This window comes from Serinus canaria (genome assembly GCF_022539315.1).
Source record: "Serinus canaria isolate serCan28SL12 chromosome 7 unlocalized genomic scaffold, serCan2020 HiC_scaffold_29, whole genome shotgun sequence".
NCBI classification, from domain to species: domain Eukaryota; kingdom Metazoa; phylum Chordata; class Aves; order Passeriformes; family Fringillidae; genus Serinus; species Serinus canaria.
The window spans coordinates 4,008,908-4,025,117 of record NW_026108147.1 but is presented as its reverse complement, the minus strand read 5'-3'; the positions used below and the strand labels follow the sequence as shown (position 1 = coordinate 4,025,117).

General features: G+C 46.5%; 1 protein-coding gene across 2 annotated transcripts in view; it reads right to left on the bottom strand.

Moving 5' to 3' along the window:
• TRPM8 (transient receptor potential cation channel subfamily M member 8) overlaps positions 1-13,448 on the bottom strand; it is a 33,666-nt gene extending 20,218 nt beyond the window's left edge. Inside the window, exons 1-7 of one of the 2 annotated variants that reach the window (XM_050987589.1) lie at positions 13,359-13,448; positions 12,207-12,280; positions 10,633-10,789; positions 7,070-7,247; positions 5,920-6,092; positions 4,216-4,390; positions 3,188-3,255 (exon numbers count right to left, since the gene is read on the bottom strand). In XM_050987589.1, the coding sequence (XP_050843546.1) occupies positions 3,188-3,255; positions 4,216-4,390; positions 5,920-6,092; positions 7,070-7,247; positions 10,633-10,789; positions 12,207-12,280; positions 13,359-13,448 (915 nt within the window). The remainder of the gene's footprint in view (positions 1-3,187; positions 3,256-4,215; positions 4,391-5,919; positions 6,093-7,069; positions 7,248-10,632; positions 10,790-12,206; positions 12,281-13,358) is intronic. The other variant, XM_050987590.1, reaches the window with a different exon arrangement.
• Between the last annotated feature and the right edge of the window lie 2,762 nt (positions 13,449-16,210).

Below are 16,210 nucleotides of genomic sequence, written 5' to 3'. Positions count from 1 at the left end.
TAGAGAATGACAGAAACCCACGGTCCACAGCAGGATTTTCATTATTATCCACTGATACATAACCAGTGACAACTCTTTAAAGCATCATCATCTACTGAGAGAGGCTGTGAAGAGCCCCAGAGAGACTGAGGGTCAGAAATCACCATCTGCCAAATTTTCACAGAGCCACAGAACAATTTGGGTTGGGAGGGACCTCAAAGCACATCTTGTTCCACTCCCTGCCATGGGCAGGAACACCTTCCCCTAGGCCAGGCTGCTCAGCTTTAGAGTGGATCAGCAGATCAGGACACTTGCCAAGTGGAAATGGCATTCAGGTCACACAGCAGTGCTGGCCAGCTGCAGTCACTGCTGCTTTATGGCACAGCATTGCTCAGCTGAGACCAAGGGCTCTGGATGTATTTGCTGGAGGCAGCAGCAGCAGTGTTTTACAGGGAGATCACTTCTGTAGCATCACAAGAACATCAAACTCTGATGTTACTGAAAGTCTCCAAGCAGCCACTTCCATGATTTCTCACACAGCAACATTGTACAAAGATTAACAGCAAGACAAAAAGCTGCTGAAATCATGCTGGAAGGACCATTAACCCTTCTGGTGCCAAGACCATGGGAGACACTGATTTAATTTGCATCACTACACTGAGAACAGAGTCACAGCATCAGCTGGCTGCCAGCTAATTGTACAAAGGGAGTCAATGCAAGTTATCACCAAGCACTGGAAAGACAGAACACCTTTAGTTAAGAGAGGTTCTTGAGAACAAAAAAAAACAACAACAACAACAAAAAAAATCAACTCAGTCATCAAAACCATGCACACATTCCTCCTGTCAACTGGAGAGCAGGTCTCTGACAAAGGCAAGGAGGCTTTTCTTATCAGCTAGATGAAAGGGGTTTTCTAAAGAAGGGTTCAGCTAAAGTGCATGTTTTACATCACAGGGAAATTTCAAACAGAAGCTTGGAGCAGTTTTACCTCTCCCTCGCTAATGCTGATTCTTGTCATCATGCACCAGGCACAGAAGCTGAGGAGGAGGAGGGAGCCTTTCCTGGCCAGCACTGCTGGGACCAAGGCATGGCAGGGACAGACATCCACAGCATGGACTCTGCTGAGTCATCTGGGCTGGTCACAGACTCAATTTACTCCTTGAAAAAGGCTTCACCTCAGAATATCTCAGTGCACTTCCAACACTGAGAAATAAAAACTCAGCATGACATAAACCAGCCTCAAGTTGCACCAGGAGAGTTTTAGGTTGGATATCACAGAAAATTCTTCACTGAAAGGGTTGTCAAGGCTGCTTAAGGAAATCACCATCCCTGAAGTGTCCAAAAAATGTGTGGATATAGCACCTGAGAACATGGTTTGGTGGTGAACATGATAATGGTGCTAGACAGACCATGGGATCTTAGAGGTCTTTTCGAACCCCAGTGTTATCATGATTCTATGAAATAGCCAAGAGAGTGACATGAACCCTGAACTGAGCCATCATCCAGGTACTTCCCAGAGGAAACTCTTGCCAGGAGTTATGCATTTGATTTAACAAGGCTTTTACTCATTCTGGTTAGGCAGCTACTTAGTCTGTGTTATGTATCACTGCTGAACAGTGGGTTTGATGTTTCTCCAAAAAATGTGAAATCATAAGTCTGCACAGCTACAGCACCTGGCAGTCAGGCAGCTCCTTCAGTGATGGCCAAATCCTTTCTCAAACATCAGCAATTTGGAGCTAAAAAGAAATGGACATATTCAACACAACCCTTTGAGCACAGCTTTCCTCTGAAACCTGACTGGATGCTTCACTTCATCCCAGGACCTCTGATTAACACTGCATCTGCTTTTATCTACAACTGAGCAAAGACAAGATTCAGCATGTGAATGGAACCAAACTCCCAGGAAACATACAGGGAGGCTAGGATAACAATCTGGAATTTCACACACGGATTCAGACAAACTGATGAAGACCAGAAACAAAGTGGCAGCAGAGATCATGCTCTGAAATCACATTGTTTATCCTCCTGACAAGCCAAGTTTGATCAACTTTGACAGTAACAGCACAGCTCTGGTGAGAACAGGAAGTACCAAGATAACACCTACAAAAACAAAATCACAAACATAATGCTGCTTCAATTTATTTTTGCTGCATCCTACTCTCTTGCAACATCCAGCCCCTTTCCCAGCTTTTTGTACAGGCTAAACCAGCTCTGCCTGCAGTTGGTCAGAGCTTGTCCTCCCTGTTCCTGTTCCCTTCCCACACAGCCTGACTCCACATCCCCTCACTCTGAACACTCTGGGTCAGGTCCCTTTGCCCCCTCAGGCCACTCACCCTCACTCTGGCAAGGTGAATGGGCAAGAACCAACCCTGGGTTTGAACCCTGAGAGAGACTTAGGAGGGATCTCCCTTTCCCCCTCCCCTCAGTCACTCAGACATTCTGTTCCAAAGAACTCCTTTGCTCTGTTCAGCCTCCTCCTGTCTCTCATCTGTTTGAAGGTGATGCCTGCTCCTTCTCCATGTCTAACCCTTCCAGAGGGTCCTTCTCCATGTCAGCCTGGAAGGGTCAGAGTCAGCAGAGCCCTCCTGCCCTGCTCAGCTGCCAGGACTTATACCAGGTCTAGATCTAACCTAGACTTCAAATGTGGCCTTTGAGTACTTTAAGGGACTTATAAGAAACAGGGAGAGAAATGTTTTACATGGGTAGATAGTGATAGGACAAGAGGGTATGGTTTTAAACTACAAGGGGAGAAATTTATATTTACATTAGGAGGAAATGATTGACTGTGAGGGTGCTGAGGCCCTGGCACAGGGTGCCCAGAGAAGCTGTGGCTGCTCCTGGATCCCTGGCAGTGCCCAAGGCTGGGCTGGATGGGGACTGGAGCAAGCTGGGATAGTGGAAGGTGCCCTTGCCCATGGCAGGGGGTGGAACTGAGTGGTCTTTAATGTCCCTTCACATTCTGTGGTGTGGAACAGCTGAACTGTCCCAGCCAATCCTTTTCCAGGATGTCAGCCCGAGGCAGAAACTTTGCAGAGAGTTTTAAACTTCATAAGCTTGAATTGCAAACAAAGTCCTTCTGTAGCAAGTTCGAGACAAGCTTCTGTAAACAACAGCACTTCATCAATTTCTTTTTGGAGCAATCAGTCTTCAACATCAGAGCAATGCCCCTATTGTTATTCCTGGAAATAAATATAAGAAATCAACTCACTTTTAAAGTTTCCTTCCCACCACCTTGAGCAAAGCACACAATTGGGATCTTCCCACCATAATTAGACTCTGTGAAATATGAAAAAAGAGAAAAGAAGGAAAAAGATTAAATCAATGAATGCAGTTTGAACAACTTATTTTTCCTGAGTACCATGAGAGAATTTGTAAGCCATTCATGCAAATACTAGTTTGCTGTTGATTTTGCCAGTTACTAACAGCTGTTTTTTAACAAAAACTCAGTTTTGCCTAATATTCAGACACCTTTCTCCAACAGAAGCTTTTCCCTTCTAAAAAGCCTAATTCTTGCTATCTCTGAAGGCCTTAAAATGGAATTTTATTGTATTTATCTGCTCCTTTCACTCAGAGAGTCAAAGGACCAGAAAAATACAATAAAATTTTGAGTCTCAGAGAAAGGTTCTTATCACAATCTCAAGATACAGAACCTCTGAGTTCACATTTCTGTCATAAAAGAAAGGTAAGAATTCTGTAACTGTAGGAGCTAGTGTTTGAGAGACATTCCAAAAAAAAAAAAAAAAACCTAACCCAAAACAACCAAACCAAACACTCCCAAAAGCTTTTTAATAATTTCCTGCTCAGGCCTTTGATTTCTCTTTTTTTTTTTTTTTTTTTTTTTTGTCTGGTAAAGAAGTGGGCTACAGAGAAATTTTTCAGCAGCAGGTTACAGGCAGCTCAATCACCCTAATAAATAAATATTTTGGGAAAAGCCTAACTTCAGCTCCTGTGTAATTGTGCTCCATCTACCTGGAATTCAGTGCCAGGTGGGATGGATCTAGAAGGGCCAGCTTTTAGGAGGAAGGGAGGGAAGGGCTGTGTGGCTGAAATGAAGCATTTGCTGTGACACACAGGACACACAGAAGGGAAGATGAGGGAAGGTGCTGCTCCTGAAAGAGCTGCAGATGCCTTGCAGTTCACACACAGGTGCCTACTTCCTTATTCCAGGAAAATCACTGTGGCTCAGCCCCAAAGCATGCACAGCCAGGAGGAGCAGGAGGAGGAGGAGGAGGATACCTGGGATAACCCTCTCTGAAATGTACTTCTCCAGCTGGGTCCTCACTTTGGCCTCTGTGGTGGGGTGCCCGTGGGTGCCATTGTCAACCAGCAGGAGATGGGTGTGGTTGTTGTCCAGGCAGTACAGGGGGTCTCTCTTCAGGTCATCCATGATGTAGTGGGCCAGGTAGCTCCCCTGGGGGCACACACAGTGTTTGACATAGAAATTCAAGGACATGCCCACCTTATTTATGTGGTGGGACAATTTTTTAGAGGTGCTCTCTGATGTTTGGTGGACAGGAGGCAAGGGGGGCTACCCCAAAGCTTCTGACAGGAAGGATGGCAGTGTCAGTGAGGACACAGTGTCCAGCTACAACAGGGAAGGTGGAGGTTGGATATTAGGAAGAAATTTTTCACCAAAAGAATAATAAAGTACTGGAATGCTCTTCCCAGGGAGGCAGTAGAATCACCATCTCTGGACGTGTTTAAAAAGCCACTGGCCATGGCCCTTGGTGCTATAGTCTAGCTGAGGTGTCAGGGCACAGGCTGGACTCGATGATCTTAGAGGTCTCTTCCAACCCCATCATTCTGGGATTCTGTAATGAAGATCCTAAACAGCAGCAGCAGCAGCAGGTGCCTACCATGTGCCTTAGCTCATGGGAGCCCCTGCTGTGGGGAAGTGCATGGGATTTCAGAGCTAGAGTTTCCATGGGAGTGGGTTATTCCCTAAAGTAATGCCAGACTCAGAGTTAGAGCAGCTGAGCTCCCACACAGACATGCCAAAATCTGGCACAGCTGAAATCCTCCTCACCAGGCCTGATGTGTGGGACTAACTTGGGCATGAGAACATTTTACTTTGCTCCTGTTCTGGGAAGAACTGCTGACCTTTTGAGGCTGAGCCTCCTCTTTCTTTCCCCATTGACCCATCCATGCAGAACTTGAGGATGTGGTGTCACTGTGAATGTGGTGGCAGCACTGGGCTGACTGCTGGACTCTACCTTAGAAGTCCCAGTTTGTCAAAACTTAATTTTAAGGTCATTAATAACCCCATTGTAAGAGCCTAAATGAGGGATGTGGGACTCCAGGCAGCTCTCCAAAATGCAGTTTATTGTATCCAAGGTGTCACAGCAGCCCAGGGCCGTGGGTGACAGAGCTGTGCCCACAGCTGTCAGCTCCAGCTGCAGGCAGGCCTGGAGACCCTTTGCTTTTGGTTACAATGCATTATTTACTTTTCTTTGCTGAGCATCTTAATAGCTAAGGTATAGATAGGCTATAGATAATAGAGTAGAACCAATCATAACTCCTCTAATTACCATATTCATGGCACTGCTCTCCAGTCACTCACAGTCAGTACATCACAGTTTCAGCTAGAAGTTGTTTTTCAGTTTTCTTGCAGTGGAAAATTCTGAGAGCTTTTTTCTGCTTGCCACATTTGCTGCCTTGTTTGCCTGTGTTCTCTTCCTGCTTGATAAAAACATCTTCTTGTTTGGGGTGGGTTTATCCTTTGCTCTAAGCCATAAAACCCCTTCTAACTCACACACCCTTTGCTCCTTGGTTATCCAGTCAGGCTGGCTCAGCAATTCTTTCCTTCTCTATCAAAACTTGCTTCCAGCTCTCTTCCTTCCTCAGATTCTACATGTAAAAATCTTTCTGCCAAGCACACACATCTGTGAGACTTCCTTGTACACCTTTGATCCTTCCCAGCAGCCCATGCCCACTCCTTACGTCGCTGTCGGCCGTGCGGATCAGCGATTCCCGGTTGGAGATCATGCCCCAGGCGGCGATGCCGATGGCCACCACGTTCTCCTCGGAGCTGCGGCTGATGGTGTTGTCCCTGACCACCTCCCCAATGTACTTCATCAGCCCGTAGTGCGTGCCCCCGGTGAAAATCCAGGCTCCTGGAACGACAGCCGCTCACCTGGGGGAGCACAGCCAAACACCCACCCTCCCAGGGCATCAAAGACAGAACCCAAACTCCTTTTGTGACCTTGGGGCTGGTTCTTCAGCTAAGCACAAAAGAGATGCTACACTACTCACCTTATGTTATCACAGGCACCCCTGAGTCCACTGCCCTAAATCCCACTCCTCTTACTTCCACACCATTAATGCCACACATGTCCCAAGTCAGACAAACTTTGAGGAATTTAGGGATTTTAGAGGAGCTGAGGTTTTAGTTAGAGATAAGCTTTATTGGAGCTAATCAAAATAAACGGGTAGGCCTTGATGAAGTTAAGAGTTAGTTAACTAATAATTGATTGTGTATCACCATAATGTTTAGTTAGCTGGGTTCCTAATGAAGACTATAGAAACTGATAAATGGCTTTTAGGAACATAAGACAATTGTGGGCCTCCTCTGTTCTGAGACCAATTGAAGGCAGGGAATGGGAGTTCTACCAAGGGTTCATTTGTCATATTTGCATTGAAAAGGTAGAAAGGTCACAATGAGGAAGACTTCATTTGCTTCCTCATTTTGGGACCCCTCCCCATGAAAGGGACCACCGACCCATTTCGAGGAACAAACTGCGCATGCTTAATGGATCTTGAACTAATTACCATACCAAAGTTATGAATGTGCATTTGTATTTTGGGTATTCAATACTTGAATAGATAAAAGGACTCTGTAATCCCCTGTAAATTACAGTGTGTATTTGGGAGTTATCCCACAATAAACACACACTTTCTAACTTTAAGCTGCTGGAGAGTCTGTGCCCGTCACAGTTGGATATCAGTACTAGATCAATATCCTTAATTTTAATAAATCACAAGTGCAGCAGCCAAATGAACACTCTGTTCCCCCACAGACCCTTGGAGCTGCTGCCCCTGCAGCCCTGCTGTGCAGCAGTGAAGTGGCAGAGGCCCAGCAGCAGGTGCTCACCCTTGGACTGGGCGATGTAGATCAGCCTGCTGAAGATCTTGCGCATGCGGGGCTTGAGCGCGAAGTTCTTGGCGCCGCCGGTGACGGAGATGACGAGGTTGGGGGTCTTCAGGTGCCAGTGCTGGGTCATGAGGTCGTAGAGGGTCTCCGAGTCTGTGTCACATGACAGGCGGATGTACTTGGGGAGAGAGAACAGGAGAACAAACACAGCAAGAGATAAACTGAGGTGGCTGGGAACAACCCAGGGATTGCATTGCTTCTCTGCTGCTCAGCCTCCTTCCAACAGCCAGGAGATGAAAGGCAAGGTGATGATGAAATCCTTGTTTCTTCCCCTGAAGCACCTTTATCCTTCCCAGCCATCAAACTCAGCCTCCTCTAGAGAAGGCAAGAGCAGTTGTGGCATTCACAGTCTCTGATAAAATCCCTTCACCCAGGGTTGTTCTCCTGGGAAGCTGAGAAGCCTCAGAGAAAAAGAAAACAATTCTTATCTCATTTGCTTCTCCTGTGCTGTGCTCATGTGGTATGTGTTTGGAGATTGTTCACCCACAGGTGATTGTTCCATTGCATTCTGTGGGAGTTGTTTTGGCTCTTTGGCCAACCAGGGCCAGGCTGTGTCAGGGCTCTGGAGAGAGTCAGGAGTTTCATCATTATCATTTTAGCATTTTAGTAAGTGTCCTTTCTGTATTCTTTAATATGGCACGACATTCTTTAATATAATACAGTATGATAAAGTAATAAATTAGCCTTCTGAGAGCATGGAGTCAGATTCATCATTCCTGCCTTCATTGGGCAGGAATGGGCATTTCCCAGCAAACACAATAAGCAGTGACCTTGGGCTTCAGAGGAACTCCACAAGGATGAACCCACCACCACTACAGCACCTAACTCCAGTGGTGCTATTTAAAGCTTGGATAATGAATCACAGGCAGCATTGCTGCAATTGAACTAATAATGATGACAGTTGCCTTTTGATTACACTATTCAAATAAATTCCAGGCTCTGTGTGAGAGGTGTCCCTATCACAACACTTACCCACTCCAGTGCTTCAAGTACAAGACGAAACAAATAGATCAAGTTTGTAGTAGAGCTTGAATGCTCTACAGAGATGCCAAAAAGCACCTAAGAGAGATAATCTGGCTTCAGGTGGACTTAACACATCTCCATTTATGTAAAAGCCTCTCTGGCCTTGTCTTGCTTTGCTATTCAAAAGCCCCTTCACAGTTTCATCACTTTTGGAAGACATTCATGGCTGCACAAGCCAAATCAGGAGAGGAAAAGGAGGAGCTTGGACCTGAACCATAGAGGATTTAATATTGATTGCCCAGTACTTGCAGAGAGCAAAATTAAAGGATTACTTTGAGAAGGAAATATCTTCACCTAAGAGACACTGGACTTGAATAAAAATATTCATGTGCTCCAAGACAGGTTCTCAGAAGGAGTTAAAGCATCACAGAGGATGCTGAGCAGGCTCCAGCAGCTACACAGGAGAGCTAAGGGACTCCCACAGCTTCTGCCCTAAGAAGCCTCAGTCTGATGAAGCTTTGGGTGTTTTTCTGGAGAGGATCCCCTACAGGAGAGGGGGGAGCTACCAGGGAAATGCCCTGGGGCCAGCCCTGCCCACAGCAAACGTGTCAGCTCCAGTGCAGCCGGTGAACTCCCGGGCTCAGCATCTCTCTCCTCCGAAGTGCAAGGATGCCATCTCGTGGAACTGCTGCATGCTGCTCCCAGACCAGGGCTGGGATTCGGGAAGCCTCTCTGGGGTTTGGGCTCCCAGAACAGTAAATGCAGTGACTGAGATGCTCGTGGATGTTACAGGGTCTGAGCAGCAGAGCAGAAATGAAGAGCTCAAAAGCTGGACTTAGAGAGGGTGAGATTTTATAGAATTCCAGAGTGGTTTGGGCTGGAAGGGAGCTTAAAGCTTCAGTCTCATCCCTGCCATGGGCATCTTCCACTGTCCCAGGCTGCTCCAAGCCCCATCCAGCCTGGCCTTGAACACTTCCAGGGAGTCAGGGGCAGCCACAGCTTCTCTGGGCACCCTGTGCCAGGGCCTCATTGCCCTCACAGTGAGGAATTCCTTCCCAATATTCCATCTATCCCTGCCCTCTGGCAGTGGGAGCCATTCCCTGCGTTCTATCCCTCCATCCCTTGTCCCAAGTCACTCTCCAGCTCTCCTGGAGCCCCTTCAGGCCCTGGAAGGGCTCTGAGGTCTCCCTGGATCCTTCTCTTCTCCAGGCTGAAGCACCCCCAGCTCTCCCTGCCTGTCCTCAAACCTCTTTATGGGTTTGTTCACATCCCATTTCTGCTCAGAACTTTTTAGGGCTCATGTGTCCTAAAAAGCACAATGCAAGGTATAAAATTTCCCATCCCTCTGATAATTGACAGCAATTCTCAGGTCACCCTGAGTTTGATATCCTCCCTACTGTGCATCAACAGAAAATATCTGGCAATCTTCAGGAGCAGCAGGTGCCTTGCTGTGCAGGGAATTAGAACAGGGAATTAAGATGTGACTCCAGCCAACATTCCAAGGGGATGGACAAGGAGACCTACGTGCAGTGTTTGAACAAAGAATGCTCTGAAATGTGCACAGTGGCCTTGAGAGTCCCCATGAAACAACTGAGGGTGCATGATTTGAGGGTTCTTTCCTTAGGTTGTACCTTCCCCACTTCCAACTGATTCCCAGAGTTGGAAGTGGGGAAGGTACAACCTAAGGAAAGAACATTTAACCTTTGAAAGGTCTGAAATATTGCAACAGAGCAAAGCACTTTTTGTTCCAGCACAGTCACACTGCAGCTTACAACAAAGCAGAACAAAGCTAAAACCTGCACATCAAAAAATACGTGAAGTACATGGATCTGCTTAAGCCTGATTTGACACTCTCAGTCTCATTTCCCCCACAATTTCTGCTACTTTGCATAAAACAAAACCAAATTCATTGATGTAGCAGGCTCTGATTTTGCTCATTTATTTTGATTGTCCCAAGCTACCTGCACTGGTGTTAAATATCAGCCACTTAGAGGCAGCAGATGAGCTCAGCCACATGTGACTCCTCACAAGCATCAGTATAAATCACAGAAACAGCAACAGCAGCTATTTTCTTCTTCCCACACCTCCACTGTCCACACTCAGAGCAAAGACACAAGGAAAGAAAAAAACAACAAATAGAATAAAACTTTTGAAGTTCCACAGACATCTTACATCTCTCCAGAACTCTCCATCCTAGAAAAATTCAATATTCAATTGTTTATAGGCCTGAGCAAGCTGGACCATGAGGATATAAAATAATTCAGGGATTATTTTATATCCAGTCACTCTCATTCACCCATTCTCCTGCCATGCCTGGAAAGAGAAAATCTCTTTTCACTCCCATGACCAGCCTAACCAAGAGGTAACACAGAAGGAATTATCCTTTGGCACCTATTTTCAGGGCTTGAAAAACAAGCTTGTGTCCCTTGTAGTTTATCTCCTGCCATCAGAATAAAATCCATTTCACCTTCCTTGCTTTTGAGGAGCTCCCACTGGTACTCCCCAAGGGCCTAATGAATATCCTTCATATTTCCACTTACCTTTCCTCTTTTTCCCAAGTTTTCAAACTGAATGTCCCCGAAGGCATCAGTAGGAAGCTCCTTGGTGTGCTTCTTGTAGTTCCATTTCTCAGTGGTGTTAACCTGGGTGCCCTCTATGTGCTGATTCTCAGGGTATCCACATTTACATAAGTTACCCCTGAAAGAAGAGGGAAGAGACATCCCTGAGGAATCCTGAGCACAGAGAAGTGAGCTCTGCCAGCAAGGAAAGCAGCAGGTGGAGCTACAGAACCAGTTGTGTGTGGGACTCTACTGGGATTTAGCACCTGACCCTGCTTCCTCCCCCCAAACCTGCTTCTGCCCAGCACTAGGAAATGGAACACAGCTCAGGAACCAGGCTGTGCTGAGGGCTTTCTTCCCCTTTTTGTGCTCTTAAATACACAGGATGAGCTCGCTGCATCTCCTCTCCCAGGTGACAAGGACAAGAGGAAAAAGCCTCAAGTTGTGCCAGGGGAGGTTCAGATTGGGTATCAGGAAAAAAAAAAATGCATGGAAAGGGCTGTCAGGCATTGGTACAGGCTGCCCAGGGTTATGGTGGAGCCACCATCCCTAGAAATATTCCAAAATCCTGTGGATGTGGCACTTGAGGACATGCTCGAGTGGTGGTGCTGGGCTGGCTTGATTTTAAAGGTCCTCTGCACAGCCCATGTTCCTGCTTCCTCAGAAGACATGGAGAAAGGGGAATTGTCTCCTTTAGAAAGGTTCCTTTTACTCTGCTGTACCTTGAAAATGAAACCTGCTTACCTTAAAAATATCTAGACAAAAATAACCCAGCAAGTTCTGCAGTCCTCTCCCAGAGGGCTTGCAGGAAGAGAAGCTGATGAGAACCAGCTCCTCCATCCATTGTTGGTGCCTTGCCAGACATCCCATTTTTGGTGGCAGAGGAGGACCCTGAGTGAGACTTTCTGAAATGAGACTAATTTCCCTCCCTCTCTGAGGCATTTTTCCTCCCAGCTTCAGAGAAGAGTGGTGTCAGAGAGCCCTCAGAGCTCAATATTAGGATTTCTGCAGCTGTATTAGTTTCATCACTTTTCTCCTGAGGCAAAAAGAACAGCCCAAAACCACAAAGCAACATTATGGTGCTCAAACCAGCACTGCACTGGTACCTGTGCCTGAAAATGGAGCAAGTTTAATACCCTGTCTTAAGAGAACATCAGCCTGAGCAAAATCTAGTGCCTGGGTAAGGTTTGTGCATGAAATCTGTGATTTGGGTTTAAAAGGAAAATTTAAATTATGCAAACCTCTGATGCACACACCTTGTCATACACCAATAATAGTGCTGCATCCTTCAAGCATCCTATTGCCCCAGTTATGCTTCAAATAGGAAATTTGATATTAAACCCTGTGACAGAGCTGCTGGAAGATGAGATCCCTAGTTTTGCATCAAGTTACTTGTGGAGTAACTCAGACAAGGAAACTGAGGTGAGATTGCACTGCTAGATCCAGGCTCTGAACAAAAAACCCCAAAACTTTCCTCCCTGCCTTTGCAGACAGAAATACCCTCATGTACCAGCCCCCCATTCTTGAAGAACAAGAGAAAAGTATCTCTTCCTTACATGGACTTGGTGTCTTTTGTAAAAAAGACACATTCTCTCTTCTTAAAGTTTTCCTGGATGAAGTTGGCCAAATCCTGGAAGAGAAATTTTAGAAGTTTATTTCTGATAACTCACAAAACAGAAGAGACCTCAGTAACAGCACGGTCAGTGTGAACACAAGACACTGCTTAAAACACTATGGCAAACATTCTTCCCAATGGTAAAAAAAATAAAGATAAAACAGGGAAGACTGGAATGTTCTTTAGGGTAGGGGCTGTTCTAATTCAACAGACAGACCCGAGCAGGAGTCCAGAAGAACTTCAAGTCCTCCTTTATATGGGAGCTCAGTGGAATGAGAAGTCTCTCCAGCTTGTTTAACCATTAACTCTGCTATTAACCTTGAAACTCCCTGGAGAAGCTTTCCCACTTGGGGGATGCAAATCCATCCCTCATCTGCCTCTGGCAGCTAAGAAAGCAAAGAGAAATTCTCACGTGCTGATGAAGTGATGGGGGTTTTTTGTTTGCTTTTAAGTACAGCAGGGCAAGATCTCACCTGGGACACAAAGGGAAGACAGGCAGCCACAGTTTAGTTTACACAACACTTTTGTTTAGTTTGTCACAACACTTGTGGTTAAACAGCAGGTAAAGAAGTTATTCCAAGCAGAAAAAACCATTATATCCAAAACAAGGAAAATGGAAGGGAACGCATTGAACCAGTAAAAGTCACAACCAGCAAGACCAAAAACATAAAAGGAGGGGGAAGCACTCTCTGAAGTCCTAAGAATCGGCCATTAAGGCCTTCTGCAAACCCACCAGGAGCAGGGAATCTGCCACACACTGGCTGGGATCAGCAATCTTTCAGGCATGGAAGGATTTTAACAGAACCATCTGTTGGCTGCCTTGGCCAGAGAGCTGGGGTGGTTTTTCCACAGACAAATTTGTCTCTTGCTGCAACGTGGGAAAGGGTTTAAAAGCAGAAGTGATGGAGAAAGCACCATAAAGAGCTAGAGGGCTCAAAAGGAAGGCAACACACCCTTAGGGTTTGAAGGTCCCCGGTTTGGAAAGTGTCTCCCCAAAGGGGAAAGTGACAAATCCATCACATCCTGCTCCTGACCCGAGGGAATTCACCACCGTGAGCCCCTCCCAAGGCACCAGCATGCACCAGGTACTCACAGCATCGCTGCAAGCCACGTCTATGCTGCGGGACATGCTGGAGTAGAGGAGCCTGGAACTCTCAAAATTGCCATTTCTTCGGTGTCTCATGCTGCCCATGGAAACCTGGAAAAGCACGGTAGGGGGAGATGGAGGAGAACCAGACAACAGCAAGGGCACTTTGTGTCCTAGCAAGGCAAGGAAGAGGTTATGTGAATCCAGCAAAAAGAATTAGGAAGGAGATTATTCATAAAGTGTGAAACAAATAGAAAATATTTTTTCTAAATTTTTGTTTCACACCATAAAGAGACTTTCTTTTATCTTTCCCATCTCCAAAATAACTCCAGGTCAACATCTTTTGAGAAAGGAACATACCTTAAGTGCCATCCCCTTCAGTTCATTCCCATATTTTAACTCTTTTGTCCCTGATAAGCAAGCTCAGGCTTATATATATATGAACAGTCCTTAATCCAATGTATTTGCAAATTAAAGGGGATATTAAGAAGAAACCCTTCAGGCACAGAGGAAAAACTGCAATGTTAAATCAGTTGGCACAGCAGGGGAGCTCAGAGGAGCAGCACCCACTACTGATCCCACTCCTGGAACAAGGACAGTCAACATGCAAACCAAAGAGCAAGTGGATTTAAAGGATATTGGATCCAAAATTTAGGAAGTGACCTGTAGAAGCAAACACATTTCAATTGCCCTCCAAAGCAGATCCCAGTGTTGAAGTCACTGTCTTTAAAGGAGCATCACTGCACTTGCAGCAAAGCACAGAATAAAATCATCTTTATTCTAATACAAATATTTCAATTCCCTTTGTGCTGCTCTGTGAATAATATTGGAAAAGGCCTTTTCCTGAAAGAAAAAGGCTGCCAGCCAGTGAACGTGGGGAGCTCAGAGCCTACTTGTGCTTCCAGCACTGTTTTCCCTCCTGCCTGCATGCTCTGGGTTTGCCTCTGGGGTAACACTGCCACTGCATGGCACACACAGCACCTCTCCCAGGCACAGCCTCGCTGAAGCATCACCCTGTAAATACAGAACTCCTGAGAGCCAAGAACCAGCAAGTGTGAAAACTTCCTTGGGGCACTCAACACAGAAGGAATGGCACAGGCAGTGGGAAGCTGCAGCTTCAGTAAACAGAATTGATGGGATGTGATGTGAGCAAGCCCCCAAAGCAGTAAGAAAAGGCAGCTTTCCACAAAGACACACATATTTATGTGCCACAGTTATTTTAAAAATCCTTTGAAAAACACTTTGTGTTGAGGGGGAGCACGAGTGACTCAGTGTTGTTCACTGTGCATGGCAGAAACCCTCAGCTACTTCCCCCAAATTCTGCAGCATGCCTGGGGATCTGTGCCACTTTGTCACTGATAAGTGATGGAAGAGCACAGGAAAAAATGCCCTCTTCCCCCCTCCCAACTCCTGCACAGAACAGGAATGATTTCAACCCAAGAAATGGAAAAAAAAAAAAGGCTGGAAAGTGAATGGCTGGAAGGCTGGGAAAGGAGGGAACAGAATTAAATCCAGCTGGTGGCCAGTCACCAGTGGGATTCCCCATGTTAGGAAAATTAACCCATAAACACCAGAGGTTTACGTCCAAAAAGGAGACAGAGGAGTCCTGTAATTTATCAAAATAAAGGGAGAGGCCATGGGGCATTCCCCTGGGGTCTCTCCAATTTTTGGAGGATACTGCCTCCTTTTTATCCCAATTCCCAGCCTCATTTCCCTTTTCTCTTTCCCCATTTCTGAGGTACTTGAGAGGTTCAGACTTCCCAAAACACCTGATACCAGAGATTCCCCTCTAATGTACAACCCTCCCTTTAATTGTTAATTCTTACAGTATTATGGGGTTTTTCTTCCCCATTGTTTCTTTCATCTTTCGATGTCTAATTTTGTTTATCAGCAAACCTAAAGTTTATTTGTAAAAGCAAATATCTTTTCCCATTCATCAATCAGTGGAATCCTTCCTGTTGTTTCTTTTCTCTCCCAGTGCTGGTTTCATCTCCCAGCAGACCCACAGCTGGTTTGGAAAGACAAATTACAAACCTGCTGTTCCTCTCACCCAGGGCTCAGTACTGTGCCCAGCTCTGTTTAGTGTTTTTATCTTTATCAGGGACCTGGCTGAGGGGATGGAGGGCACCCCCAGGAAGCTGCAGACACAGAGCTGGTGGGATGTGGATCTGCTGGGGGCAGGAAGGCTCTGCAGAGGGATCCACGGGCCCAGGGTCAGCGAGGCCAAGGGCTCCTTGTGACCCCATGGGACACTGCAGGCTCAGGGAAGAGCAGCTGGGAAGCTGGAAAAGGCCCTGGCAGTGTTGGTGACAGGGCTGGACACGAGGCTGATGGCCCCCAGGCTGTGCCAGCCCTGGTGTGACAGCCCCAGGGCAGGATTGTCCCCAGGGCAGGGATTGTCCCCAGGGCTGGCCCTGCTGAGGGGCCGTGTCCAGCCCTGGGCACTCCCAGCCAGAGGGACTGGAGAGTGTCCAAGGCAGGGAATGGAGCCCCAGGAGGGGCTGAGGGAGCTGGGAAGGGGCTCAGGAGGGGCCCTTGTGGCTCTGCACAGCTCCTGCCAGGAGGGGACAGCCAGGGGGTCGGGCTGTGCTCCAGGGAACAGGGACAGGAGGAGAGGGAACGGCCTCAGGGTGGGCCAGGGCAGGCTCAGGGTGGGTATTGGGATGAATTTAATCCCTGAAAGGGTCAGCAAGCAGCAGAACCAGTGGAAGAATCACCTTCCACAGAGCCCCATCACAGCAATTTGGGATTCTCAGCTCAGAGGAACAATAACTACTGCTAAAAATAGGTTACAAACTGTTGTAAAACAGTTGATAGTTTTTAAGCATGTACTGTTGGTTTAGTTATTATATTGTAAA